Below are 25,218 nucleotides of genomic sequence, written 5' to 3'. Positions count from 1 at the left end.
TCTGGGGCAGTTGCAGCTCTGTGGCACAGGCCTTGTCCTTCGCAGATATTTTGGATTGCTCTTACGAACTGAGATTAGCTGTTCTTTGAGGTGGCGGACCCTTAAACACTGTAGGCTTCACACGCACATTTAATGGGAGATGGTGTGACAAAGTCCTGTTTCCTGATGGATGAGTGTGGCGAGAGTACAGAGTGGAAGTGATCTTTTTTTTGGCTGCTCCTGTTAGAGGTCACCGCCGCGGTTGGAAAATATCGTTTTTGTCCACTTGCCACTACAGGTAGATCCCAGAGTCTATATATAGCCCACACTTTAATGTGTTCAGTGTGTGGGGTGTTGCACAGTCTGGTGTTAAGGTAAGAAACAACTCTGTGTGTGTGTGTGTGTGCGAGTGTGTGTGTGTGTGTGTGTCCCATCAAAGGCTGACGGCGTGACCAGAGGGGAGGATCACATTGTTACACACTACTAATCACTTAAAATGGGGAGGCTCACACACACTATGAACACACATCTACACACATGAACTGGCAAACACACACACAGATGAGAGTCATAAAGTCTGAGAGATCAAAGAGAAGAAGTATGATCTCTCCCTTTTTTTCTCTCTCTCACACACACACACACACACTCATTCCACAAAGCCAGACCTTGTGGCGACAAAGTCACACTCAATTTTCCAAAATAAACCCTAGAAATTTCTGATCTTAGACACACTTCACTACTTAAATTACATGATTAGACATGATGCTCGGATTACAAACGTCTTTTTCCCTCTCAGTTGTTTCATGTGGCTGCCGCCTCTCTGGTGGTGCAGCAACTTGCCTTTTAACCTGCACCACGAGTGTTTCCTCCAATCATTCACCCAGCAGGAAGCAGATAAAATACAGCAGCAATATTTCAGAAAATCATTCACATTTAAAGCACTACTTTCCAATCAAGAACTCCATGTAGACGAAGCATTGCACTGAGCGCCCAAAGGGGCGGAGTTTGTCCGTGTAGGAAAGGTGCTGCAACCACTGTTTTTTGGTTGTTGTTTTTTTTTATGAGTATTACGCCTCCAAACCTCCAGGAGAAAAACACTGGTATCAGTGTCAGTCTTTCAGGGTCTTTTCAGGCAGCCAATCATGAGGTTGTCTGACAATAGGAGGACTCGTTACCGTGGTAATCGACCACATGCTTTTTGCCCAATAATCCCAAACTGTCTAATAGACGCAGTCACAGTAGAGAAAGAAAAGCCAGTTTGTGGGAGCAAATCAGAGTGTTTTGTGGATCCATTCACCATATTGTTGTCTCAGACAGATCTTATCATGCACACACACCCTCCTCCTCCTCCTCACTTGCACTACGGCTGTCGAACTGAGCGATGACAGATGGCACGTCACCATCCTCTGGTTGTTTCCTAAAATGGTGGGGAAAAAACCCCAAAAACAATGTCAAACTGTTTTTTGACCTTCCATTACTGTTGGATGGGTTGGGCGTCCAGACAGACACAATTGACCATGTCTGCTGGTACGTGTCCATGTAACCGCACTAGCGCCTCCTCTGGTTGTCTGAGGTCATTAACATATGCGGTGGTCCACAAGTTAGTCATCAGGGAGGAAGGTTAAGATACAGACAATCCATGAAAAAGACGCACTTTGTGCCATGTTAATTGTCTTGTTTTCCAAAAATTAACATAAGAAATACTAATTAGGAACCTAAGTGCATCAAATAGCTAACTGTTTGACATGCTATTACAGCCAGGGGCTAGCATTATGCTACCGTAGCTGCTATTTTATCTGAGCTAAGCACCGTTTCTGTGTGTTCAAAGTATCTTTGCCATTTACCAACATTTTAATTTTTGGCTAACATTTCCTAGAGCGACAAGCCTTACAAGCTGGCAGGGGCTGCTGTTGCCAGTGCTGAACAAACCTTCCTCGGTCCACCTGACAACAGCAACAGCTGCATGTCACCAGAAGGAAGAACACCACAAGCACTGGCACGCTAGACCTTGTTGTGGGGTGTTCTAGACCCCCCTACACTGCTCTTGGTTTATGTCACCATACGGAAAGATGGACCAGAGAGTGTTATTAGTTTTGAGTGTAGGAACTTGATGGGTGTGCACCGAGTCAAGACCACAGCTCTATCCAAGACTTCTGCGATGACCTCATCACCCAACATCATTGACAGTCTCCTCTACCCATTGCTACTCATTCTCTGGTCTGGTGGACTTAAAATCCAAGTTGATATCCCTCAGCAATCAACAACAGGTGCATCCAAGAGTGAGAGCCTCAGTGCAGTGATGTATCACTCCCCGTTCTCCATAGTGGCCTAGCAACAGCAGTAACCAGGACCAGTGCTTCCAACAAGCATCTGTTAAGTGCTGCTGTTAAAAAAAAAAATGGAGGTGCTGACTGAATAGAAAAGAGCCAACACCGCAAACGTAACACTTCCATCTTCTCGGGCGCCATGGTAACCAAATGGTCTATCTAAACCGATGCTCATGCTGCACTCCATTTCTACAACTTATGCAGCAATGCGAGAAGTAGCATTTTGATCGCCAAAAGCTATCACCACGCTGTCCACAACATCCCTCTGCTGTAGCTCCTCCTGTCTGCCAAATTTAACAAGTCACACTACCTGGTAGAACTACAAGTTCAGATTTAGTGGGGTGCACACCGGGTTAATTTTAAGCTGCATCACAAGACTCACTTGTATAACGTCAAAAACCTTCATTAATCTGAAATTTTCCTCATTATAATCGCCTGCAGTGGGAGCCACAATTCCCGAGTTGTGTAACAGCAGAAGTTTGACGAGGCGTTAAGGACAGCCCCTGCTCGTCTGCATCTGTTGTTAGGCATCAAGCGTTCCGACACCCTCATTTAAAATATTCAATTCATATCCAAACTGTGGCAGTTATGAGATCTAACACTTGTCCAAGTTCTACTGTTGTTTCCAAGTGCCCACAAGTGGAATCAAAATTTGAAAGAAGCATATAAACCTCAGCAACAAAAGCGATGGATGGAGTACTGCCTGGGTGTAAGGGGTCTCGGGGGGGTGGGGGGGTGGGGGGGGTCCCGGGGGGGTGGGGGGTTGGGTGGGCTCTACAGATTGGGGACAACTGGTTTCAAGGTGTGACTAAAATCTGAAAAACCCTCCAAGGTTCATGGCAAATTAAAGACTTTCTACCGACAGGCTAAACACAAGCCAATACATGAGAACTATCTGTTGTTTTCTCACATTACTCAGCCTGCAGTATGGAAGTATATCTATTAGAGACATGACAAAGTGTTGATGCACTGGCAGACCTTCCTCCATGACAACAGTAAAAACAGTAATTGGGATGATCCTGGATCCTTCGCCCCGGCCCCCCAACCTGTTTTTTCATTACTCTCCTTTCATCTTTGTTCGTTTCTTCCCGCATTACAGAACCTGTTAGCGCGATCAATAAGCTCGGACCTTATTGACTTTTGGGTTTTCGGTTATTAATATTTACAGATAAGATATACGGGCCAGTGTACCTTTTTTTCCCCCAAGCTGACCGAAACCTCCAATAAATGCCTCCGACACGTCGAACAAAACCTGTCCTTCACGTCCCCAGTATTCCTATTTTGTCACCTATGGATGGTATCAGCTGAGTCGATCATGGCCTCCCAGCTGAACATGGGACTGCAGAATCTTTTGCTTTTATGGAATCTTAACAGAATTTTTACAGAATGCCAACGATTCTTGGTTACTAGAAAGTTCATGAACTATCACAGTTTGAAGGTTTGATTTTATTGTGTCCCATAAGTTGAAATTGTTTTTGTTTTGTTTGTTTGTTTTTTTAGAGCTACGGCAAATTGTGAAATGTGGAGGGAAAGAAAAAAATGAGTAAAGTTAACTGTCACACCTGTTGGAGGGGCTGGGTTCAAAGGGTGAAATCCTCATCAGTTTTCCAGAGCCCAAAACGAATCCTTCAGGAGGGCTGAACTGTTCTCACAACTGTCTCACAGATATTCGGTTTCTACAGTACTTCCTCTAAAATCAGAAGGTCTGACATTTTACACTTTCAAAGCTGGAATCAGTGAAAGTTAAAGTGTAAGCAACTTTAACTACTGACCTAAAGATTTCAAAATTTGTTGAATTATTATTTCCGGATGACTTTTTTTTTTTTTTTTTTTTTTTAAATCATGTTCATTGTGCAAGTGAAGAATCTTAAAGAAATTAAGTTTCAAAGTTTGGTTTGAAAGGACAAATCGTTTGATGACGGCGTCTGTTTAAAATCCCAGTGGGATTCAAACCTCTGAGGTGCTTTGGTTCACATTTAGAGGTACATGACAACAGAGATTAATCTCAGCTCACTGGGAGAGTTGAGGAATCACTTGAGGAGGTCAAAGGTCAAACAGCAGTCAACAGTGTTGCCAGCAGCCTGTGGCGGCAGACCTCTTTGTCTCCGTGGTGACCATTTACAGCAGCGGGGAGTGGCTCCTGACACCCAGTCAGGGCTCGCTGTGCGACTTGGGGCCACGTATAAATCAGTCCCGGAGGAAAACAATGTGGCCATATGTAGGCACTCTCATGAGGAGACCCTGCCCCCACACCCTGCTGCCCGCCACCTTCAGGTACGCAGCCATGTTGAGTTTCTCTCCATCTCACTTCCATGCTGAGACAAATATTTCTTTGTCTGCTCATGTACTGCTTATATATCCCCATCACAAAAAGGAGAACTTCTTTATGCCTTCACTCCCAAATGACGGTGCAGACCTGAGAACATGACGGTTCTGTGTTCTGCAACATTGGCATGGAATACATTGTTAAATAATTTAAAACTCAAACGAGGTAGAGGAACTTTATCTTCGGAAATCTGGATGCTTGCGTCTTTTTAAAAAAAAAAATCTGTCTCTGTAAATAAAAGGTCAAACTAAATGAATCTCGGAGGCCAAATGGGGCCAGAGAACTCTGGTCGGACTTCATAGTGTGATGAAGGTGTAAGCATGTATACAGCGCGCTAACGTAACATGACTCACGTCAGAAAACGCCACATCTTGATCTGATTTTTGGTTAGACTGACAATGAGGTCATTGAAATTGCTTTACATGGCAGCGAGGAGTGTCTTGACTGACCTCACAGCAAACATAGCCGGTGCTTGGACTCTCACATCTCATATCAAGCAGCTTTTTTCAAAGGAAAAATACCGAAAAGCAACTTCGCCCAAGTCAATCTGCACCCAACAGTAACAGCAACTAACTAGTCAACAAACTGGAGCGCTTAAAGCTTAAATTTCCAGGGAATTCCCCCAGGAGTCGGTGGATCAAACAAGCGGACCTCAAAGGGACTTTACTAAACGAACTTAAAAGGTGATACCTTAACTTTTCTGCCGCCCCCGGCTGCATCATCAATAACTGGTTTCCAGAGTGTTTAAATGTTTCGGGCTGCATTTCCTCCTTCGACCTCTCTCAGCTTCCTGTGCTTGTTTGCCCTCCTCACGTCTTCACCTCTATTAAAGGTCACTGTTCTTCTGTTTATCTCAGTTCAGACTGGATCACTCTTCCTGCTTCCTTCACCTCTTGGGTAGGGTGGTGGTGGTGGTGGTGGGGTCACCACTTTCTTTTCCCCTCTGACACCATCTCACTCTGTCTGCCTTCCCCTCTTAAACTTCTATAAAAAGCTCCTTGGCTCCCTATTCTCTACCTCCTTCACCTCCTCAAAGCTCAGGTCAACTCTTCCCTTGCCAGTATATTAAGCCACCAAACAAACCTAGCATAATACAACTCTGCAGTAAAACCTCCCTCCAAGAGGATGATACTCGTTTCAGAAAATTGTTGCTATTTGATGAGGCGGACAAAACACGTTGTGTTGGCATCAAACACAAAGATCATTTTCACCTTGTAGCACCGAGCACAGGTTGCACTGTGTCCTCATTTGCTGCCCACAAACCTAGTCATGCTACTATTGTTATATATTTCATAGTTTTAGGTGTGAATGTAGCGGCTTCAACCTCAAGACTTGTTACCTCTAAAATAAACCTACTTGATAGATTGCTCAGAGGTTTGTCATGTGAGGGCCTGCTAACGGGGACAGCTAGCTGTCAATCAGAGTTCGCCACAAACCTAGTCATGCTACTATTGTTATATATTTCATAGTTTTAGGTGTGAATGTAGCGGCTTAAACCTCAAGACTTGTTACCTCTAAAATAAACCTACTTGATAAATTGCTCAGAGGTTTTTCATGTGAGGGCCTGCTAACGGGGACAGCTAGCTGTCAATCAGAGTTCGCCGCGCCCTGAAGAGGGCAGTGTTACGGCGAGGAGATCGTTTTTGAATTAGCTGTATCGGAATCCGCCGTGGTTAAAGGTGAGATAAACTGTCATTTGGTCCGATTAGCTCTGGCTGCTTCATGGTGGATGGCTAACCAACTCACAGGTGAACCCCCACCACCTACAGGATTTGAGGATTCAATAATTAACCCATCCTCCATTTTCTTACTCAAAAGTACATCAGAAGAATCTTAGCGCTGCTTTGTCATTTGTAGCTGGGTATCATTGGGCACCAGTAGCTTTATGCTAAATATACGTAGCTGGTTCTTTCTGCATTTTGGAGTCCCAAAGAAGTGACGCAGGAGGGAAAAGATGTCATTGTGAGCTCAAGACACCCTTTACTGAGTCCTTGAAAGGACAGCGAAGTGTCACGTTGAAAGAGTCACACATCACTGCTTCCAAAATGGCAATTTAATGAAGTAAACATTTCTCACTCTCAAGCAGCCCACATGAAACGTGTTTACAGTTTCCTCTCCAATCCAACATCCTCTGCTGCCTCTATTGCAGACCTCCACCTAGGTGTGCCTGCTGTGTTACACCTGACACACTCATCCGTCTTCATGTCTGTCACATCCCTTCGACCTGCATTGTCTTCTGCCAGCTTTCAACAGCAGCAGGTGTGATATCTTATCTGAGGTCTCCTGCTTGAGCATTTTGAGAATATTAATTATGCTAATGATCACAACGCGCACACACACACACATACACACTCATAAACAGGAGGTATTCATTCAGTTTAATGCAGAGAGTTAAGGGTTTTTTGGGTTAAAATTGCAAAATACACAGAACAAGACAAAAAAGAAAAGAGGATCATTAACTGTCTCGACTTTACATGACCCCTAACTCCCTGTGGGGGATCCTCACTTCTCCCCAGACTTCCTCCACCCCTTTACGGCGTCAAAGAGATTCTCTTATTTCCACCAATAACCTACCGACCAGCCGGCACATGTTACCTCACAGAGACGTCACACCGCACAACTCTGTCCCATCTATTAATCTCCACCTCCCTGCTGTCTGTCTGTCTGGTTCTCAACCCTTTCACCAGCTTTCCCTCTGTTGTCTGACTCAACCCCCCACCCCCACCCCAACTCCCCCTCCGCTCATCCACTCCGCCACGACTCTCTCTGTTAGGCTATCAGTCTCTGCCGGGCTTAGCGGCTCGTTCCTAATCAGCTTACTGCCAATGAGACTAAGCCTGAGCTGAAAAGGCGATTGAGGGAGGCCGTTTAGCCAGTGGCTGACAACTGGCAATAGCCGGAGGGGGGGGAAGGGGGGGGGGGGTGTCAATAAAACTTAGTGGGGAAGGGGAATAAATTACAAAAATTAAACTAATATATCATCTTGGGTTTTAAGAGACCAAACTTGAGAGTCAAGATAAAGAGGGACAAAAGAAGAAGCATCTGAGTGTATTTCAGTGTTAAGGCGTTGCTTCTTGCGGCTCCGGGGAAGAGTCTTCCGCTGCTAAGCTACCCTACAGCCCCGTGAGGCCATGAACCACCACAATAATAGCAACTCTTTCAGTGTCAACATTTTTGGTTGCTGGCTGGGCTGTTTTCTCTTTTTTTACGCCTAAGCTGTGGATAAAAACTGGGATGCTTTCCAAATGGCCCAGTTTTATAGTTCCCCTCGAAATTCCAGCCCTGGCTGTCCCATTAGTTACAGTGCAAGGCGCGCCGCAGAACAAAGGTTTGGCCGTTGAAAGCTGTTTGGATTGAAGAGGCTGCAGAGGGAAAAGCTGCTGTCGCTGCTGCGAGCAGAGCCGGATGTCCAGAGTTGAAGACATGCTCTCCCTCTCTCAGTCCTACAGGAGAGGCTGGTTCATCTGAGGGTGGGGGTGGGATTAGACATGTGAACACCAGCTAAAGAGCTAAATGTACATATATGTGAAATGCTCTCATTTAATATGCATGTGCAACTTTTCTCCAGGCCTGTTAGCTCTCAATCAGGAGCCAAAAGTGAAGACAACAGACAGACGTCAAAGAACTCGCGCCAATGAAGGCAGTCTGTTGTGCTGCCCCGCCAAAAAAGCTGCTCTTGAACACATCGCCAGAACTTTGGCCAATGGTCAGCAAGAACATACGTGCTGCACCTGTATGAGAGGAAATGACTCTCCATACCAGTAGGTGGCGATATTAATCGGACAGGTAAAGCAAACACTGCAGATTCTAACAGAGCTGTGTCAGAGCAGAGCGGCGAGATCAGTGGTTAGTCAAACTACATCCAGAAAATATCAACATTTACCAGCTGGGAAATTAAACAATAATGCAAATGTTTATACAGTTGGACAAATGGTTTTTTTAGCCAATGGATGGGGAAAGAGGATACTGGCATAATGATGATGAGTTTACTCAAATTCTGCATACACATCAGAAAAAGTTACAAACCCAAATCATTTGCCGGCATTAATCAGAAGAACTTATTTCTGACATTATTTGGATTTTTTGTTGAGATCTCATCTTAAAATTTGAAGGTTAGGTATCCTTTAAATAAAACAGAAAGAAAACTGAAAAAGTTCAGAAAGAAACTAATAAATCAATTCCAGGTCAGGCAGATGTCGTATGAGGAGAGGTTAAAGAATGACAATCAGTGACTTCAGTCGCGGTGATATGACTGAGGTTTGTACGCTTGTTGACAGAATAATGACATCACAACCGAGCATCTCCTGCACTTTTGGAGTAATGGGTACGAGTTAAAACGAACTCATTAAAATTATTTCCATCTAAGTATTTCTCTGAAATGAGGAAAAACATCTTTACACACTTGGTAGAGTAAAACCTTGGCGCAGGCTTCCGGAGGATGTAGGCACCATCTTATCAAAGTGGATGGGATAAATATTGGTCATTAAAGGACTCCTTGTTAAATCATGAAGCCGATTTGGGAAACTGTGAAAATGTTTTGTGCACATTGTTTTTGTACGTTTTGCGATGGCGATTCTGGTGTGGAGGATTGCGAATGAAGTACCAGAAAACTTTCAATAAAATAATTTTTAAAAAAGCAAATTGTTAAAACGTGGAGAGAGAAATTTGAAAAGCGTTTTATGGGCTCTCATGATTAAACGAATATCTTGCTGATGCCAGTCAGCTAATTTCAGCGATTACTCACTCGGTGTCAACGACTTTTGGGTGGAATTGGCGCCACCTACAGTGCAGGTACAAGCTGCTGCATATCTCTCCAGAAATGTCACTCCAAAATGATCCATTCTGCTGCCCCTGCAACAGGAAGAAGCCACGCTGCCAATTTGTGTCTCAGTGATTTAACTGCAGCTCGACAAACAATCTCACCAGAATAAATGCTCACAAGAGGGAAGAGCCAAGGCTGAGGCATGAAGGACAAGCATAAATCCGTCTTAATCAACAAACTAAAGTAGATGCTAGTTGAATGTTATTTACCGTAGCTTCAAAACTGTGCAGTCAGCTTTGAATGTATTAAACTGTTTTACTCACGTTTTCCAGAAACAGCCTCCTAATCTCATCGGCAACATGTGGCACATCACGTGGCTGCTGGAGCCAGGACCAGCGTTGGGTGGATTGGGCCCGGAGGAGCCAATGACCCCACCAGTTAACCTCCACCAGCTCAGTTTGCAGGGGGGGGGGGGGGGGGGGGGGGTGCTGGAGGATCAGAGGCTTACAGGGCGGGGCGGCAAACCACAGACAAATTATACACCCTCCCCTAACACAGCTGGTCACATAATGAGGGAAAACATCCTCTTCCATCGAGTGTGCCGACCAGGAAGGAATGATACTAAAAGAGTCAGGACCCCCCCCAGTTCTCCCCCTTCCTGTCAGCGGAGGTTTAACTGGAGCTGCTCTCTCAGCTTTTCGTGAGTTTTTCAAATGCACAGGTGACTCTCCCTCTCATAACACCTGCTGTCACAAGCTGAAAACCCCAAAATAGGAAATAATCCCCCGCCCCCCTTTCTGCTGCAGCCTTTCTGAAGTGGTGGCAGCAGCAACATCTGGCCAGAAAACTGCTGACTTTGAGTTTTTCCCAGCACTGGCTATGTCTGTGGGTCCGATTTACATTTCTGGAAAACCAACACAGACCAAAATTGTTGCCTTGACTCCCCTCCCTCTGAGAGGGGAAAAAAAAATGCTGTCAGGAATTCTCTTTTTCTTTCTTTCTCCAAAAAAAGCTCTGGATTCAGACAAGTTGTTTAAAAGACAGGAAAAAAGAACAGAAGAAGGAGCAGAGGAGCACAAAGAGCAAGAGAGAGGAGGAAAAATATCACTGGAGGGCAATTATCTGCGCTATTTCTGGAACACTGCTTTTTCCTTCCTCCAATGAGGATGTAGGGAAAAGGGAGGGTCTGTTTGGCAGCTGGCTGGAGGAGGTGGAGGTTGAGGAGATACGAGGAGGGGGAGTAGGAGGAGGGAGAAAGGAAAGTGAGCGAGCGCATGAAGCTTAAGACGGTGCAGAGGTTCACCGGGGCTCCCTGAGGCCCACAACTTTAAATTTAAAAAGTCAGCGATGATTTTCAATATTTTAATTGTAAGAACACACACTCAAGACAAATAAGTCCAGGCAGTAGAGTGTATATGAAGATGGCGACAGAAGGACCGGGTCCTGTTATCCCCTGGTGGTGGGTTGCAGTCCAGTCACCTCTATGTTAGTGGAGGGGACAAGCTAAAACTTTTGAGTATGCATCAAGTTAACTTTTCACAAAGGTGTGGTTACGTACTCCTCACGCTAATGCATGCTCATTTATTGACAGATTTATGCTATAAAAAGGTGACGGGCTGACAATGTGATTGACAGCTGATCTGAGGAAAGCAGTGGTCGTCACTGAAGCGGTTGCAGATCTCAGTTTGGGTTCACGCATAATCACATCAAGACCAGACGTGAGGCCAACTCTCCATAACTGATCGATTCAAAACAAAAAAAATAAATCATTCGTTCTGTAGTTCACGGGTCACTCATGATCGTGTCTGGCAGAACCTCCATACTGCAGCTCCATTCCCCGACCATCGCTGAACAACCCTTGACCCTAATGACATCACCGGCGCAAGAATCCTGCACCCGCGTCTGGGACTTTTGGCTTCATTTTTATAAACTGGGAGGATGTAAACTCAAAGAAGGGAGGTGTGTGGGGAATGAATTGATGAAAAACAAAAAAAAACAAACAACAAATGAAACCATGGCTGAGAAGATGGAATCAGCACCAGAACATCAGGATGGTGGCGCTCTCCGGCAGCTTGCCCTCACTGACCGATACTGCTCAACATTCCGTCGCCCTTCCTTTCACAGTTCAGGATCTCAGTCAGAGGCTTCCCATTCTAACTGCTCAGTTCTGACTCGTAAATATCAAAAATGTCTGGCATGTTCCAGATCTAACGTGTGACATCGAGACTCTTTCAAAATCATCTGTAGAGAAGTTTTTCAAGATGGATCGTTCCAACTCAGAAATTGCAGCGGCCGTAGTGCAGCCTTTAAGTCTGAGTTAATTGGACAGAGTAGAATGCTGCTGTGTTGACTCATCGTGCCGCGGTCGTGTGATGCTGAGATACCATGTAGGGTAACAAGCTCTGCTGCCACAGACAGCAAACTGTCCTCACACTCTGTCTACACAAGCAAGGCGTAACAATGCTGGGGCCATTGCTACTGTGGCGCTGCAACATTTCTGTGTAAAAGGAGCTTTGGTCATTGTCAGAGGAGGGGAATCGGAACAAGGTTCCTCAAGGGTGGTGGTGGTGGTGGTGGTGGGGCTCTGCCTTCAGCAGAACACAGAGCAAAACAGAGCGACGTTAAGACAGAGATAAAAGACAGAAGCAATAGAAAACAGATGCAGCTTTTCTCAACCCCCAACATCAGTTCCTTTGTAGAATAACCTCAATGTCCCAGATGGACAAATGCAAAAAACAGCAATCAATATGAAAATAAGAAGAAGGACACCAACGTCCTTGCTGTCATGGTCACTTGTCCCCCAAAAAAACTCAGATTAAGCATGAAAGTAAAGACCCCACCACACTGACAACTAATAACAAGCCCCAACGCATTATCTTTACACAGTAAATCACCTTTGAAGCAGGACTATCCAGAAGCCTGTTAATTACTCCCTGAAGTAAATGTTCATCCATCTACTAAATCCAAGGACGTGATCAATAACACTGATTGATTGGCCAGAGAAAGTCTGTCAAGCTGAGCACTACAAAAGAAGACCAGAGACAAAGGAAAACTAAAGCAGTTGTCTGTGCGATCTACAAGAGATGTTAAAAATATATTTCTGGCCTTTCAATAAAAGACTAAAGTGAAGTGAGACGTCAGAGGAAGCAGACGAGCTGGAAAGATTTCCCCTTAGCTGCCTTCTGTTTGCTCATAGTTCCCCCCTCAACCTCGCTGTGCTGCCGTCACTCCAATCTATGGCCGCTCATGTTCAAGAGAGGCAGGGCAAATTTACAACATGTTTCGTAAAGTGCAAACACTTCAGCGGAGTGATCAAGAGAAAAGATAAAAGACAAAACAGAGAAAGGGAAAAAAAACGACAGCGCGAGCAGAGGAAAGACAAAGAACTCGTTAGCGGTTTTGAAAAGCCCAAAGCAAGAGCCGGCCTGATGGTGCGGAGTGATACGCTGGGCCTGCAGCTGCAGCTGAAGGCTTTTAACTGCAGGACACAGTGACAATTACAAAAGTAGAATAGAGGACAGATGAAGGAGAAAGGAGGAGGCTGTGAGAGAAAGGATAAAAAGTTGATGGTGCAAAGTTGGATAGAAGGGGCTGAGAAAAAAAGAGAGTAAAGTTAAGTGGAGGAAATGAAGGGGAAAGAACAAGAGAGCTATTAAAAGACACTGACAGATGAGAGAGATTTGCAACAATGGATCTTCTGTATCGGAGAGGAGGTGATGGGAGCAATATGAAGCGAATGGATGCTGAGCGACGATGTTGTAAAATCCTGAATGCCATTAACCATCATAGCAGCAGCCTCAACTACTTCAAGCTTCTATTCCCTCCTGTCCCGCCGGCTCTCAGAGTCTCCAGAGTTTAAATGACCTTCCTCTCCCATCAGAGCCTCTCTCTCAGCAATAATCATCCCGCTGATAGCAGAAAGTCTGATTTTCTTCAGTCCATTTAACCTAAAGCTAATCTCTTTATCATTTAGCTGCCTATTATTTAATTTCTCCAGGCCCTTGTACCTGTCAGCCTTCAGTGGAGCCATCTCAGGCTCGAGGCCAGGTACTGATGATTTGGGATTTGCTCAATACGGAGCAAGAACGCAACGATGGGCAACTGTGTTTGTGTCAAAGTAACCGGCCGAGATATTTATTGTGTCTGACATTATTGAAAAGACTCCCTGAAGAGAAAGAAGATATTTCTTTCTTAAATGAAACCCAGTGACAAGAAAATATCACAAGTTTTTCGTTATTAGAAGAACCAAGTCCTCAACGGCGGACTTGTTTATGGTGGGTGAAAGATACTACTACTACTACTACTGCTACTACTTCTTCTCACATAGACCGTCGGTATACGTTCATTGACGGCCCAAAACCCCCTTGCAACCTGCAAATTGCCAAATGTACACTTTGTTTTCATTTTGCTTTACTGATTAACTCATCACAACTTTTGGGTCCCAGTTTTCCAACCAGTAACAGCCGACATCCAGCTTACCACCGACTCACGATTATCTGGGAAATACTGAAGTTATGCTGTGTTACTTTTGTAGGTCTAAGTAGGGACAGTGAATGAGGACAGCCAGCAGGAGGGCTGACCGACAGCTCTCTGACGCTGAGTGCCCTCTTTCACCCGCCCACAGATGCTGGAAGAAGCTGAATGACACCCCCCCCCCCCCCCCACACACACACACACACACACACACACACACACTGTTTCATTCATGTTTTCAGACCCACCTGTCTGAAATTCAACCTGAAACCAGCTGCCTGCACATCACTAGTCCCGTTATTTTCTGCATATTTTAGAAATACGGCAACTGTTTCTGCTCAGTAACACCAAGAAAATGCAACGCCGTTTCACGATCAGAAGATACGGCCTTGAATTTTATTTTTATTATTGTTCATTATCTCCCAGTTTTATATGGCAAGTTCCAATAATTAGGTTTTAAAATACATATAAAACAGAGGTTTATAGGTTGATTAACCCATTACAACCAATGATAGTTCATTTACGACACTTCTTGGCTACTGTAGATGCAGCAGAACCCACACTGGCTGCACACTGGAAGACAAGGTCCAGACCTGCACCAAGACTTCCAAAGTCTCCTGCAGCACTATCCTGGTTACTCAGATAGCAAATTGATAACTAGTATGAGTTCCCACAGCAGTCCACAGAAAAGATTTAAGAATTTTTTAATACCTTCAAAGGGTTAAGCTTTCTTAGACTTTTCAAGACCCGCCGATAGCCAACATTCAGAGGCTTTAATCAATCTGGAATCTGGGTCAGTGTCAGATTAATTCAACCACAAAGGTTCTGTTACTGGTGCTCCATAGCAATGCAGCCTTCTGAATTTGATACAAACTGGATTTGGACCTGGAGCAGCTGAGGATCATGGATATGACAACAAAATGATGGGGGGAAAAAAACAGGATATCCAGCAGACTCTTGTGTTCCTATGAGAAGTTTTTTGGGTTTTTTTTTTTGAGTTTGCCGGTTTTAGGCAAATAAACAAGAACAGTTCATTGGGGACGGCATGTGTGACTGTGGAGAAATCCGTGTCCTCAACTGATAAACTGCTGGTTTATGGGTCAGTGGTCGAGGCAGCGACAACCCATAGTGAACCGAAATACTCTGACACAGAGACAACAGACAAAGTGTCCAGAAATACAAAGAGACACAAATCAACGTATGATGCAGATGCACATTAGGGTAGAGTTAAGTTTCACTTCACAGCCAGAGAGAACCAGCGGGTCTCTCCAGTATTCTATGACAGAGGACGAGCTAACCTGTAGTGAGAGGCTGCTTCACAACTTTGGCCCTGTCACAGAAAAACAGCGGTCCCCGTCACATCTTTTCGCTTCGGGGGGGAATACAGTAGTTGGTGTTGTAGAAGAAGAGAGCAGATTTAAGAGACACTAAGGTATGCTGCAGCTAGCACATTCAACACTTGGACAAAATCTAAAATTTGAACTCAAATATGCTGCTAAGCAGTGAAATGACATTAAAATTGGAACAATGTGGCAGGACTTTGTTCATTTTGCAATAAGGTAGGTGGGTTTTATTCAGACATTCAGATTGAGGGGAAAAAACACACACCTTGGCTTTTCCCAAATGCGTGTTATGTTTTCTTAAATCTGAAGCTGCTGAAATAATATTGATTACATCTGTTTGTGTGCGAGCGCGTGCGTGTGTGTGTGTTTCAGTGGAAGCATCCCCAGTCTTAGTTTAGTTGAAGAAGCTTCACTGCGCAGGTGGTACTTTTAGGGTTAAAATATTCTTCGGTGTTAAGCATTAGGCAAATATGCGCTGTGCGATTAACACACAAGTGCTAACATACAATAAATAAATTGTGATCTGGATATTAACGTGCCTGACAGAGGAAACCAAAACTATCCAACGTCTCTGCTGCAGACAACAGGAAAAAGGAGCGGCAGAAGGATGTAAAAGTTGAAGTGAGCAAGAGGGAAAAGGCCCGGCTGAGATGAAGAGCCTTAAAGCAGCCCAGCGAGCACCCAGTGAGCGCCCACATCTACGCGAGCAAACCCTTCAGCGGAGTGCTGGGCGCAGCCATAAGCACCGAGGAGGGCCTGGGAGAGGGAGGGGAGGCCGGAGCAGCACAATGCCTCAGTGTAGCCCTGCAGCCGGGCATCCAAACAAAGCACAATGGCTGCACTGTCAGCAGGCCTTCTCCTGCTCTCTCAGAGGTCTCACTGCCACCAGGCCTCTCCCCTCTCTCAATAACCAGCACAACAACCTTTTCAGGCGCTGAAGCAACGGTCTGCTCCTCGACCGTGCCGCTGAAAGAAACCATTCTGTGCTCAACGGTCACAGTTTACAATGTTTTTTGCCTTTGCTCTGATTTTTCTCATTCCAATGCTACAATTGAGAAGAATGAGAAGTTATCATGTAGTTGGTTTCCAGTCCACGGGGCATGGTCTTGTTCCTAATGGCTTGTGGGTAGAGTGTCTGAAAACTTCATGGGGGTTGAAAACATTGTTGTGCATTCGAGGCGGCAAAGTGCAGAGTTCAGCAAATTCTCCATTAATGGATGCAAGCAAGTCTCTGTTCAGGAAAGAAAAATGAAAGTGCTGAATGAATGATTCAAAACAGAGACGCCCAGCAATGATTCATTGATGAAACAGAAGTGCTTTAAAATATTCACGCAGGTCGGATACTTCAGGAAAGTGTTCATTCTTAAAAACAAGACGGGGCTTGTGCTGGGTAACCACTCCTCAAAGAGATCAAAGCCAAAACATGAAACTGGAGGCGGTCTTTCATTCATGAAGAATATTGGCATTCCAGAGAAGGGCTTTGCCATCCTGGCAGCGGCCATTAGCCAACTGGAGCGGCTCAAATCCGGCAGCTCTGTTTCTACTTGTTCGGTGTCATCGTGACGGCTGCTTGCAAACCTCAGTCAGTCATAAATACGAAGATCAAAGTATAGGTCAAGTTGTGTTCTTAAGCTGTGGGGAAGATCTGGCCTGTCAGACTGCAGCTCTCATATAGGCTGTTAATTTAACTTCATCTTTTTTTGACTGCTGGAACAAAATGTCCAAAAATGTTCGAATGTTCAGAATGATACATGAATGACAGAAAAAAAAGATTCAAGACTTCAAAATAAAGGAGCGAGACCCCAACTCATTTCCAGTAAATGATTTGGGTTCTATGATTTTGCTTTGGCTGTGTGTTCAACAAAAACACAGTAACGAAAGAAAAGAGAAACGACAGATGTATTCATCTCAAAAGAAAATAAAAAAAAAACTGTCACTCTACATCCTAGCTGGCCTTTAGAATAATTTTCTGAGATTGCAGTGTGCAGCTGAATGTACCATGAAATGGTTCATATGCAGGCTCAGAGCAGAATCACAATGGATCTACCTTTTAAGTTGAAATAATGTGACCCCTTCTCTCAGTGTAGACGGTCTGATGTGACCTGCAGGGTACGAGAGTGTTTCTGCTGCAAGAGTGAGTTGTGGTTAAAAGGTAGGAACCGAGGGCTGGTATTAACTGGTAGCAGTATGGAATGGGGCTGTTACAAAAGTAACAATAAGCTCCTTGACAAACACTGCTGCTGCTGTTGGTATTTATCAGGTGTGTAATGTTGATTCTATTTAACATAGCTGGCAACGGTCTCTTAATGACATTGAAGCTACGGGGCAACAGAGATGTGAGTAGCCCTACATAGAAGATGCTGCGGAGCTTCTCAGGGCGTGTTTCCAATGGCTCGGGTCTGGTGGGGCTGGGTCGGTTTGGCCCCGTTTCCACTGGCCCCACCACGGTACTAATCGTTATCATTTTGGTCCCTGCTCTGCTGGGGTTCCAAGCGAGCCGAGTGGAGACTAAAATGTGGCGTGAACACATAGCGGGGTGCTGATTGGGTAACTCACCCGCTTACGTCGTCTACTTTGTATCATCTTGGCCTCGGTGGAATACTGGTCATCGCTTGGTGAAGTCTTTTAAACTTTTCTTGGATGTTCTGTTTCACCGCTTGAAGCCTTGCCTGTCTGACGTCCCTCACTTTTAGTTTAAGCAAACACCACTGGCCAAGCAACAGGCATCACGCTGCCTCCATGTCGTCCATTGTTGTTGTGTCGCACACAAATTACGCCGGGGAACTCTCAGCTGGTGAGTCCACCCACGCTGACATTATACCCAGCGGGAGTGGAAATGCATCGGAACCGAGCCGTACTGACCCGACCCCACCCACCCGAGGCGAGCCGAAGTGAGCCAGTGGAAACGTTTTTACTTGTGAACGCAGCCAAAAATCACCGCACAATTGTGCTTTTACAGGTTTCCTAAAACGACATCTCGGCTATTAAAATCAAAAGTTTTTGCAGCTCCAAGAGGTGGCACAAGCTAAAGAGTTGACATGTAGAGCTATTAACCTGAGCAGTGTTTGGTCACCGTGTCATAACCCTACTCATTTGGGTGTCTTGCAAGAGAAACAGATGCGTATGTGAGAACAGCTTTATTGTGGGTGTAGCCGGTAAAACACAGCAACGTTATAAATGTGAGCACAGAAGGAAAGATATCGCACAGGAGAAAAGGATCCGTGCCACCTTGTTTTTCAGCGCACGTCACCATCAGCTTCATATCCGAAAGTTCACTGACTTTTCCCACTGTTTTAGACTCTTCTGGGACTAAACGTCGTGTCTGATCTTGCTGTTGTCCCTTAAAACACCTAATTTTCTAGTAAACGAACAGAGCTACTGGTCATAGCCGCCTTGCTCCTGCAGCTAGCCCTGTATCGGCCTCCATCCTGAGTGCCAGCCAAACTAAAAAAAAAGATGTCCAGACAAGTCATAATTAGTCAGATAATTCTAAATGTAATTTATTAATATTTCATGATTATCTAAATATTCTAGCGTCCCCACCATCCCTAATAAAAGGTTGTCAAAGGAAATTTGAAATACAGCACATTTAACTGCACGTTGTACAATGTATGATGTGTATGTGACGACTAAGGCGCATTTGATTTAACGTGATTTGATCTGAACAGCCAGTGTCACAGGAAGGGATACGGACAAGACTATGGATAAGTACGATATCAATAAGCAGTATTGGTATTAATAAAGTCCTGAGGATACCATAGCTAGTTGCGGTCCAAGAGAGAACCGTGTGTGGCTAAACATACAGAACAAACTACAACCAGAAGTCTGGAGACGGCGCGGACTGGAAGCTCCTTCACGTGATTAGACATTTTCGACTGCTCCAGAAGTTTGGTTTCGATGTGACCATGACAGATTCACTACATTACTATTTTGGTTCAAACATTTATCCACTAGTAGGCAGATTAATCTCAGAGATCCACACGCCAAACAAAAATCTACCCAAATTTAGTGGGAGTTAATTTTGGACTCTCTGTCCACCCTCGGTCCAGAGAACAGGGCTGTTTTCTACGGAATCAGCAAAAATGGTATTACTGCCTCAGCCAAGGATTTATGTTTCTGGTGCTGTCAGTCTTGTCTGTCTGCTAGCAGGATTAGGCAAAAACTACCGAGCTGATTCTCACAAATCTTGATGTGTGTGTGTGTGTGTGTGTGTGTGGGGGGGGGGGGGGGGGGGGGGGGGGGGGGGGGGGGCAAGGGCTTATTTCAGTCTCATTACAGGAGAAGACAGAGTGTGTGACATCCAGAGTGAAAAATGTGTGTTTAACTGGTCTCCAGATCATAAATACACTGCTGCTTATTTAAAACATAGTATATTCAACCACAGATGTCAGTCCAGCGACAGCCATACGTCCCTTTTCATCGCGTCTATGGGTGCATCATTAATCTATAAGGAAAATGCACGGACCTGCTCTTGTCTGCTTTCTAGCCAAAAACACCAAACAATCTCTGGTTTGCTACATTTCTGGGTTTTGTGCGATGGTAAACTGAGTACCGCTGTGTTCTGGATTGTTGTTTGGCTAAAACAAGACGTATGAAGACATCAGCTTGTACTCAAGGGGATTGTTTTGATCCGATTGGGTTTTTTTTGTTTTTGTTTTTTAAATCATGACATTTCATAATTAGTTGCAGAAGCCTTCAGGCTCTCAGTGCTTGTTCTGAATTAGGAGTGTCTTTCAAGTAAAGTTTTATTTTCTCTGCAACTACTTTCACAGGAAAATTCCAGATCCTGTTCAAGGTTGGATGGGGCTGGAACGTATCCCAGCATGCACTGGTGAAAATGTGCTAGCTAACAAGTTTTTCACAGAGCTAACAGACTTATTCAAACAAAACAAAAAAACTTCACATTTGGGACAGTTTCAATTCAGATTAGAGCTGAACACATTTGCATATCGGTGTGGTCTGGGATGACATTCCAGTGGTGTTCTCAGAGAAGTTTCTTTGCTTTTACAAAAAGTTACCAAGCTATTTAACATATCAAAAATAGCATTTTTTTTTTTAACTTGGACTTGAAGGTGTGCGTTTTGTGCACTCCTAGTCATATCTGAACCCTCCAGGATCCACCCTCTGAGGCTTTCTTTGCTCTTCAGACAGTTTCTGTCCTTGAGCGCTGCAGAGAGGGTGGAGAGGACATATCACCAGCAGGATGCATTGCAAAGCCTCATCAAGCAGACGAACTGTACTGAAGTGTCCTTGAGCAAGACTGTCACTGAATCTGACCTCTGACCTCCTTGTGGAGGCGACTGAGCACAGGAGTCAATATCCCCACACGGATCAATGAAGAATCCCATCGCCATCCCTTAAACAGGACGCACTATAATGTGTCATAATATGTGCCATCAATCATTTTGTCAGAGGGTTGTGGGGGCGTTTTCCCTCCTCGAGGCGTCAGGCTCAGCTTTTATAATTCCCTGTCCCGTTTTTCTTTCGTATTTTTTGTTTGCCTTTTTAGTTTTCCGTTTCCCCTCCAATCTTTCTCCTCATTTAGCTTGTTTGTTTTTTCATTTTTACCATTTCATGTGTGTGTGTGTGTATATCTATATGTATATGTGTATATATATATATATATGTGTGTATATATATATATATATATATATATATATATGTGTGTATATATATATATATATATATATATATATGTGTGTGTATATATATATATATATATATATATATATGTGTGTATATATATATATATATATATATATATATATATATATATGTCCTTTTGATGTTTCAGTTACGCTTTAGTCTATTTGTTGTTTAGCAACCTCTTTATTTTTACAGCTTTTCTTGGTTCCTCTTTTAATGTGTCTGTCCATTTCTTCTGTTCTGTGTTTAGCAATAAACATCTTCCCTGTCCATGAAAGGCTGGTTTGGAAGGTATGTAATTAAAATTCTTCAAACACATAATAACAAAATACCACATAAATGATCAATTAGACAATAACTCAATGAAGAAATTATTGAGGAGTTTCCATTCAAGTAAATTACCGTCTTCGTGTTTGTTCGACTGACCTGTTTTTCCCGTCTCAAAGGCTTCGGCCTCAAATCTAAGAGCCTCTGATGTGTGAGCTCTCTCGTTTTCAACTGTGTTTACATCCCCCGTCGCTCTGGAGAGCTGAGTGACAAACCCATTTTGTTAAAGAGCATTTTATAAATATACTTTATTTAACTTGCACAGAAACTGGCCCTGAGAAGACTCCCCCTTCCAATAAACAGAAGACTTATCAGACTCCTCGGTGGGTCTGAGACTAAATTACAGCAGAGCTAAGGACCAGGTTTATGAAGGCCCAACAAACTGCAACCAGATGACGAACTCCACAATCCACAGAATGAGGATGGGGAGGAGTGACGGAGGGGATTTATCCCCTAATCACTGAACAACTGCCTCTATAGGACTCCTATAAAGCTGCGAGATGGTACCTAAAACTAACATTAACTGAAAGGGGTTTAAAAACAGAGCCATAGGAAACCAATTTCCCCCAACACCAAACAAACTGAAAAACCCCTCAGCTTTTCTACGCGCTGCAGAAAAACCCATTAAATTCATCTGAAAGCCTTGGTATGGATCAGTCCTGTGAGCGCTTGTCATGAAAGGAGCTGGGAGAGTAACAGCCAGAAACAAATCCTAGCAGAGAAGGTGCATCTCAGAGGAAACAGAAAATCCCACGGGAAGCAAAAAAAAAAGGAAGCGAACGTGTTCATCCAAGAGGACAAACGGGGAGCGTCTGTCCTCCTGTTGCAGGTGATTATTCTGGGTGACAGGAGAAGTGTTGCCTCATCGTTATGGAGTCAAGCCATCATGTGCCAGACCAAAAAAATTGAAGAAAAGGAAAAAAGAAAAAAAGAAGGCCTGGGTTTGACCCAAGCGGCAAAGGAGGACGGCTGGAGATGCATCTGCCCAGTGTAAACACTCTCCATTAATCTGCATCTTTATTCGATCCAGCATCTGGTGTTTGTATTGAGGATTATTTAACGGTGTGAGGGTCTGTGAGGGACCCAAACATAATTAAACATGGATTTCTGTCCTTTAGGCATTGATAAAACAGTTGACATGATGGCTAATAGTGTTAGCAAGGGAGATCATCTCCCTTAATGAGAAAATCCACCAATTTTACACACAATACAACTCTGTTGGGCTATAAGGGAGCCTGATGAAGTCGTGTAAAACCTCAAATGATGTCACCTGAGTCAGCACTGGCTGGGGTTGATAAATCCAGGTGTAAAAATGAAAGAAATCTTAGGTGCTAGCTCGAAACAAGAGATCTGTGCAACTGCAGCTCATGTCTGCTTGAAGCTAGCAGCATAGCAACATTAGCTGACGCGCCACATTGGATCCATCCCAAACAGAAAGCTGCTGCCTTTCGAGTGACTACATCTTCTAAAAATATTTCAGAATACCCTTTTCTCAGCACACTAGCGACGTTAGCATGCTGGACTACGTCAGCTAACCAGCTTGTTGCGGCCGGTTTCCTAAAAAAATGCCTTACAAATTTTTTTTTCTGGTGACAAAGAAAGGGATATCACCACAATGTCTAAACAGTAATATTCTAAATATATACATTAAAAACTCACCCGATAAATACAGACACAGAGACAAACTTATGCCCGAGCAAGTCCGCCGCATATGACAGCATAGACTGCAACACCACTTGTACAAACTGCAGTTTCCGGTCTCGTCCTGCTACCTGCCCACATCAAAAAATATGTTCACCTTACAACACTCTGACACCGAATTGGGCTCTGTTCTGGATGTAGAAGTGAATCGTGCTAGCTTGCAACTCATATCAGCAAAATCCCAATCAATCAATCCGCAACGGTCCATGATGGCGAATGGGGCCTAGACAGTTGGACGCAATATCAAGGATACGATGATGCTAATCACAAACCCAACTATTCTCGCGGCACCTTGATGGCGTCTCAGCAGACAGGAAATAGTTCAATCGGTTTTAAACGTTGTCTGTCGTTGCTGCGTAGTTCGACATCCTCCTACTAGAGCATCTTCATCAGTTCGAAGTTAAAAATGATGGGTGTGTATCAGAGCAGGAAATTAAACCATTCTAGACAGACACGGAAACCCTTCACTCCATCTCTACAAACGGACCAATAAAAGAGAGCGTTGTGGTTGTATTGCAGCAGCTGCATGCCATCTCAAGAGGTCATCTGAACTTAATATACAAAACAGCTGCTCAACATATGCTCACAATATGGCGGAAACTGCAGATCTAAACCACAGGAAGAGCTGCATTGATAATCAGATATAAAAGGAATGGAATATTTGAAAAAGCATATTATTTCTGGGGTTTTATATATTTATATTTAACAATCCCACCAGCTCTTCACTCCAGCTCTGTCATTATGGTCGCACTGATTTAAAACATGCCATCCACCCACCTTTTCCCCAGGGTGCTGAGTGGCGTGCTGAGGCTGAGTGGAGCTCGAACAGGTCTACGGTTGCGTCCGGTCAACTTTGCAGCTGATGGCTCTTTGGGGGGCTCTGGTTTGCGTGCTGGGCTGGCACTAGGCTTAACGTTGAGGTCCTTCAGGACATCGTAGTTGATCTTGGAAGAGATTCTCTTCTGCTCCAGCATCTTCTCGATGGCCTCGTCGGCGGTGTTAGCACGGATTGGTGGCCGCTTCTTCGAGGGTCCTCTGGACTTTTATTGAAAACAGAAACAATCAGCTATTAATAAACAAGAGGTGCACTTCAATGGTAATCACGAGCACAAATACTAACGTAGGTGGTTTACTGAACAGTAAGAACTGCTAAAAGCTTATTCAAGTGTTTGGTCTTGTTAGCAGCTGAGGTCACAGCTAACAGAGTGCGATCCCTGGGGGAGGCTCGCAGTGACCGATAATTCCTTTGATTGACTGATACTTCAACACTGAAAAACAAACGGGTGCACTCCCTTGACCAAATTCACTGTAATTCCACTCATCAGGCGAGGGTGAAATGTTATCAGGAAAAGGGTTTTTTTCTTCCCTTTAGACCATTCAGGCCCCCGATGGGAAGGATTTGCTGTCTCAAAACAAACTCCAGTAATTTCTGACCACCGAGGGAACATTTATGAGAGCGAATTCAAAGCAGAGCACTTTGCTGTAATTTATCTTCAGATTGGGGTTATCACCCAGCTTCAGTTTCTCCACATTCACCTTGACCTCGCCGCAAATTACATCTGCAGATAAAACAAGTTTGACTTCAGTGAAAACTTTTTATATTTATTTCATGCATCGATGTCGGGTGCCTTATATCCCACCAGTTTTTTCATCTCAGACGTAAGGCAATTTAAAAGCCTCTTTTTCAGCCGACAGGAAATTGACGTGAGCGCCTAATTATCTAAGGATGTTCAGTGTTCTAAACTACAAAAGGATGTTCACTTTGTTTTCCATTAGCATTGCAGGAATGTCCTTTAATTTATTCACACGTTAGTGAGTGATGAGACAGTGTGCGGCTGGTGGGATCAGTGCTGTCAGGAGGCTGCATGTCTCATTAAATCTCCGTTGCACTGCAGATAATCCAGCTAGTTAAAACCAGTGAACAGATGCTGGATTTAACGAAGGGACCACTATTGTGCCAAAACCAGTAACAGCAAATGAGAGGGAACCACTTTCTCCAGGACATAATGCCGTCTGTGTTTATCTGATTATCTGTCTCATCTGATCCGGTCTGTCACACTGACAACGAGTGTGAGTGGTGGTTACAAAGGGTGTAACAGGACGTCATTATTTTTTTTATCAGCTTCTCTTTAACCAAGACATTATCTGTTTCTCTATCTTTATAAAGAGGTACAGGAGTGAGCCCGAAAAGAAACGGAAAAAAAACTAAGCATTGTTGAACATCAAGTCCCCGTATGTTTAAGTCAATGGGTTTTCGGTTAAATGCCTGAACTGAAATGAGGCCTGTGATTCACTCACTCACTATCAGTCTTTTTATCAGTGTTTTATGCTTCT

General features: G+C 44.1%; 1 protein-coding gene across 3 annotated transcripts in view; it reads right to left on the bottom strand.

Annotated features, from left to right (window-relative positions):
* brf1a (BRF1 general transcription factor IIIB subunit a) overlaps positions 1-25,218 on the bottom strand; it is a 122,468-nt gene that overhangs the window by 24,201 nt on the left and 73,049 nt on the right. For 2 of the 3 annotated variants that reach the window (XM_086181890.1, XM_086181891.1), the window contains exon 16: positions 23,662-23,924. In XM_086181890.1, the coding sequence (XP_086038016.1) occupies positions 23,662-23,924 (263 nt within the window). Of the gene's footprint in view, positions 1-18,530; positions 18,655-23,661; positions 23,925-25,218 lie in introns of those variants that run through there. The other variant, XM_086181892.1, reaches the window with a different exon arrangement.

The sequence above is a fragment of the Aulostomus chinensis genome, chromosome 17 (assembly GCF_037954235.1).
Source record: "Aulostomus chinensis isolate RoL2024-O1b breed Wild chromosome 17, RoL_Achi_v1.0, whole genome shotgun sequence".
NCBI lineage: Eukaryota > Metazoa > Chordata > Actinopteri > Syngnathiformes > Aulostomidae > Aulostomus > Aulostomus chinensis.
The sequence above is the reverse complement of the archived record's forward strand: the minus strand, read 5'-3'. Positions and strand labels throughout refer to the sequence as shown.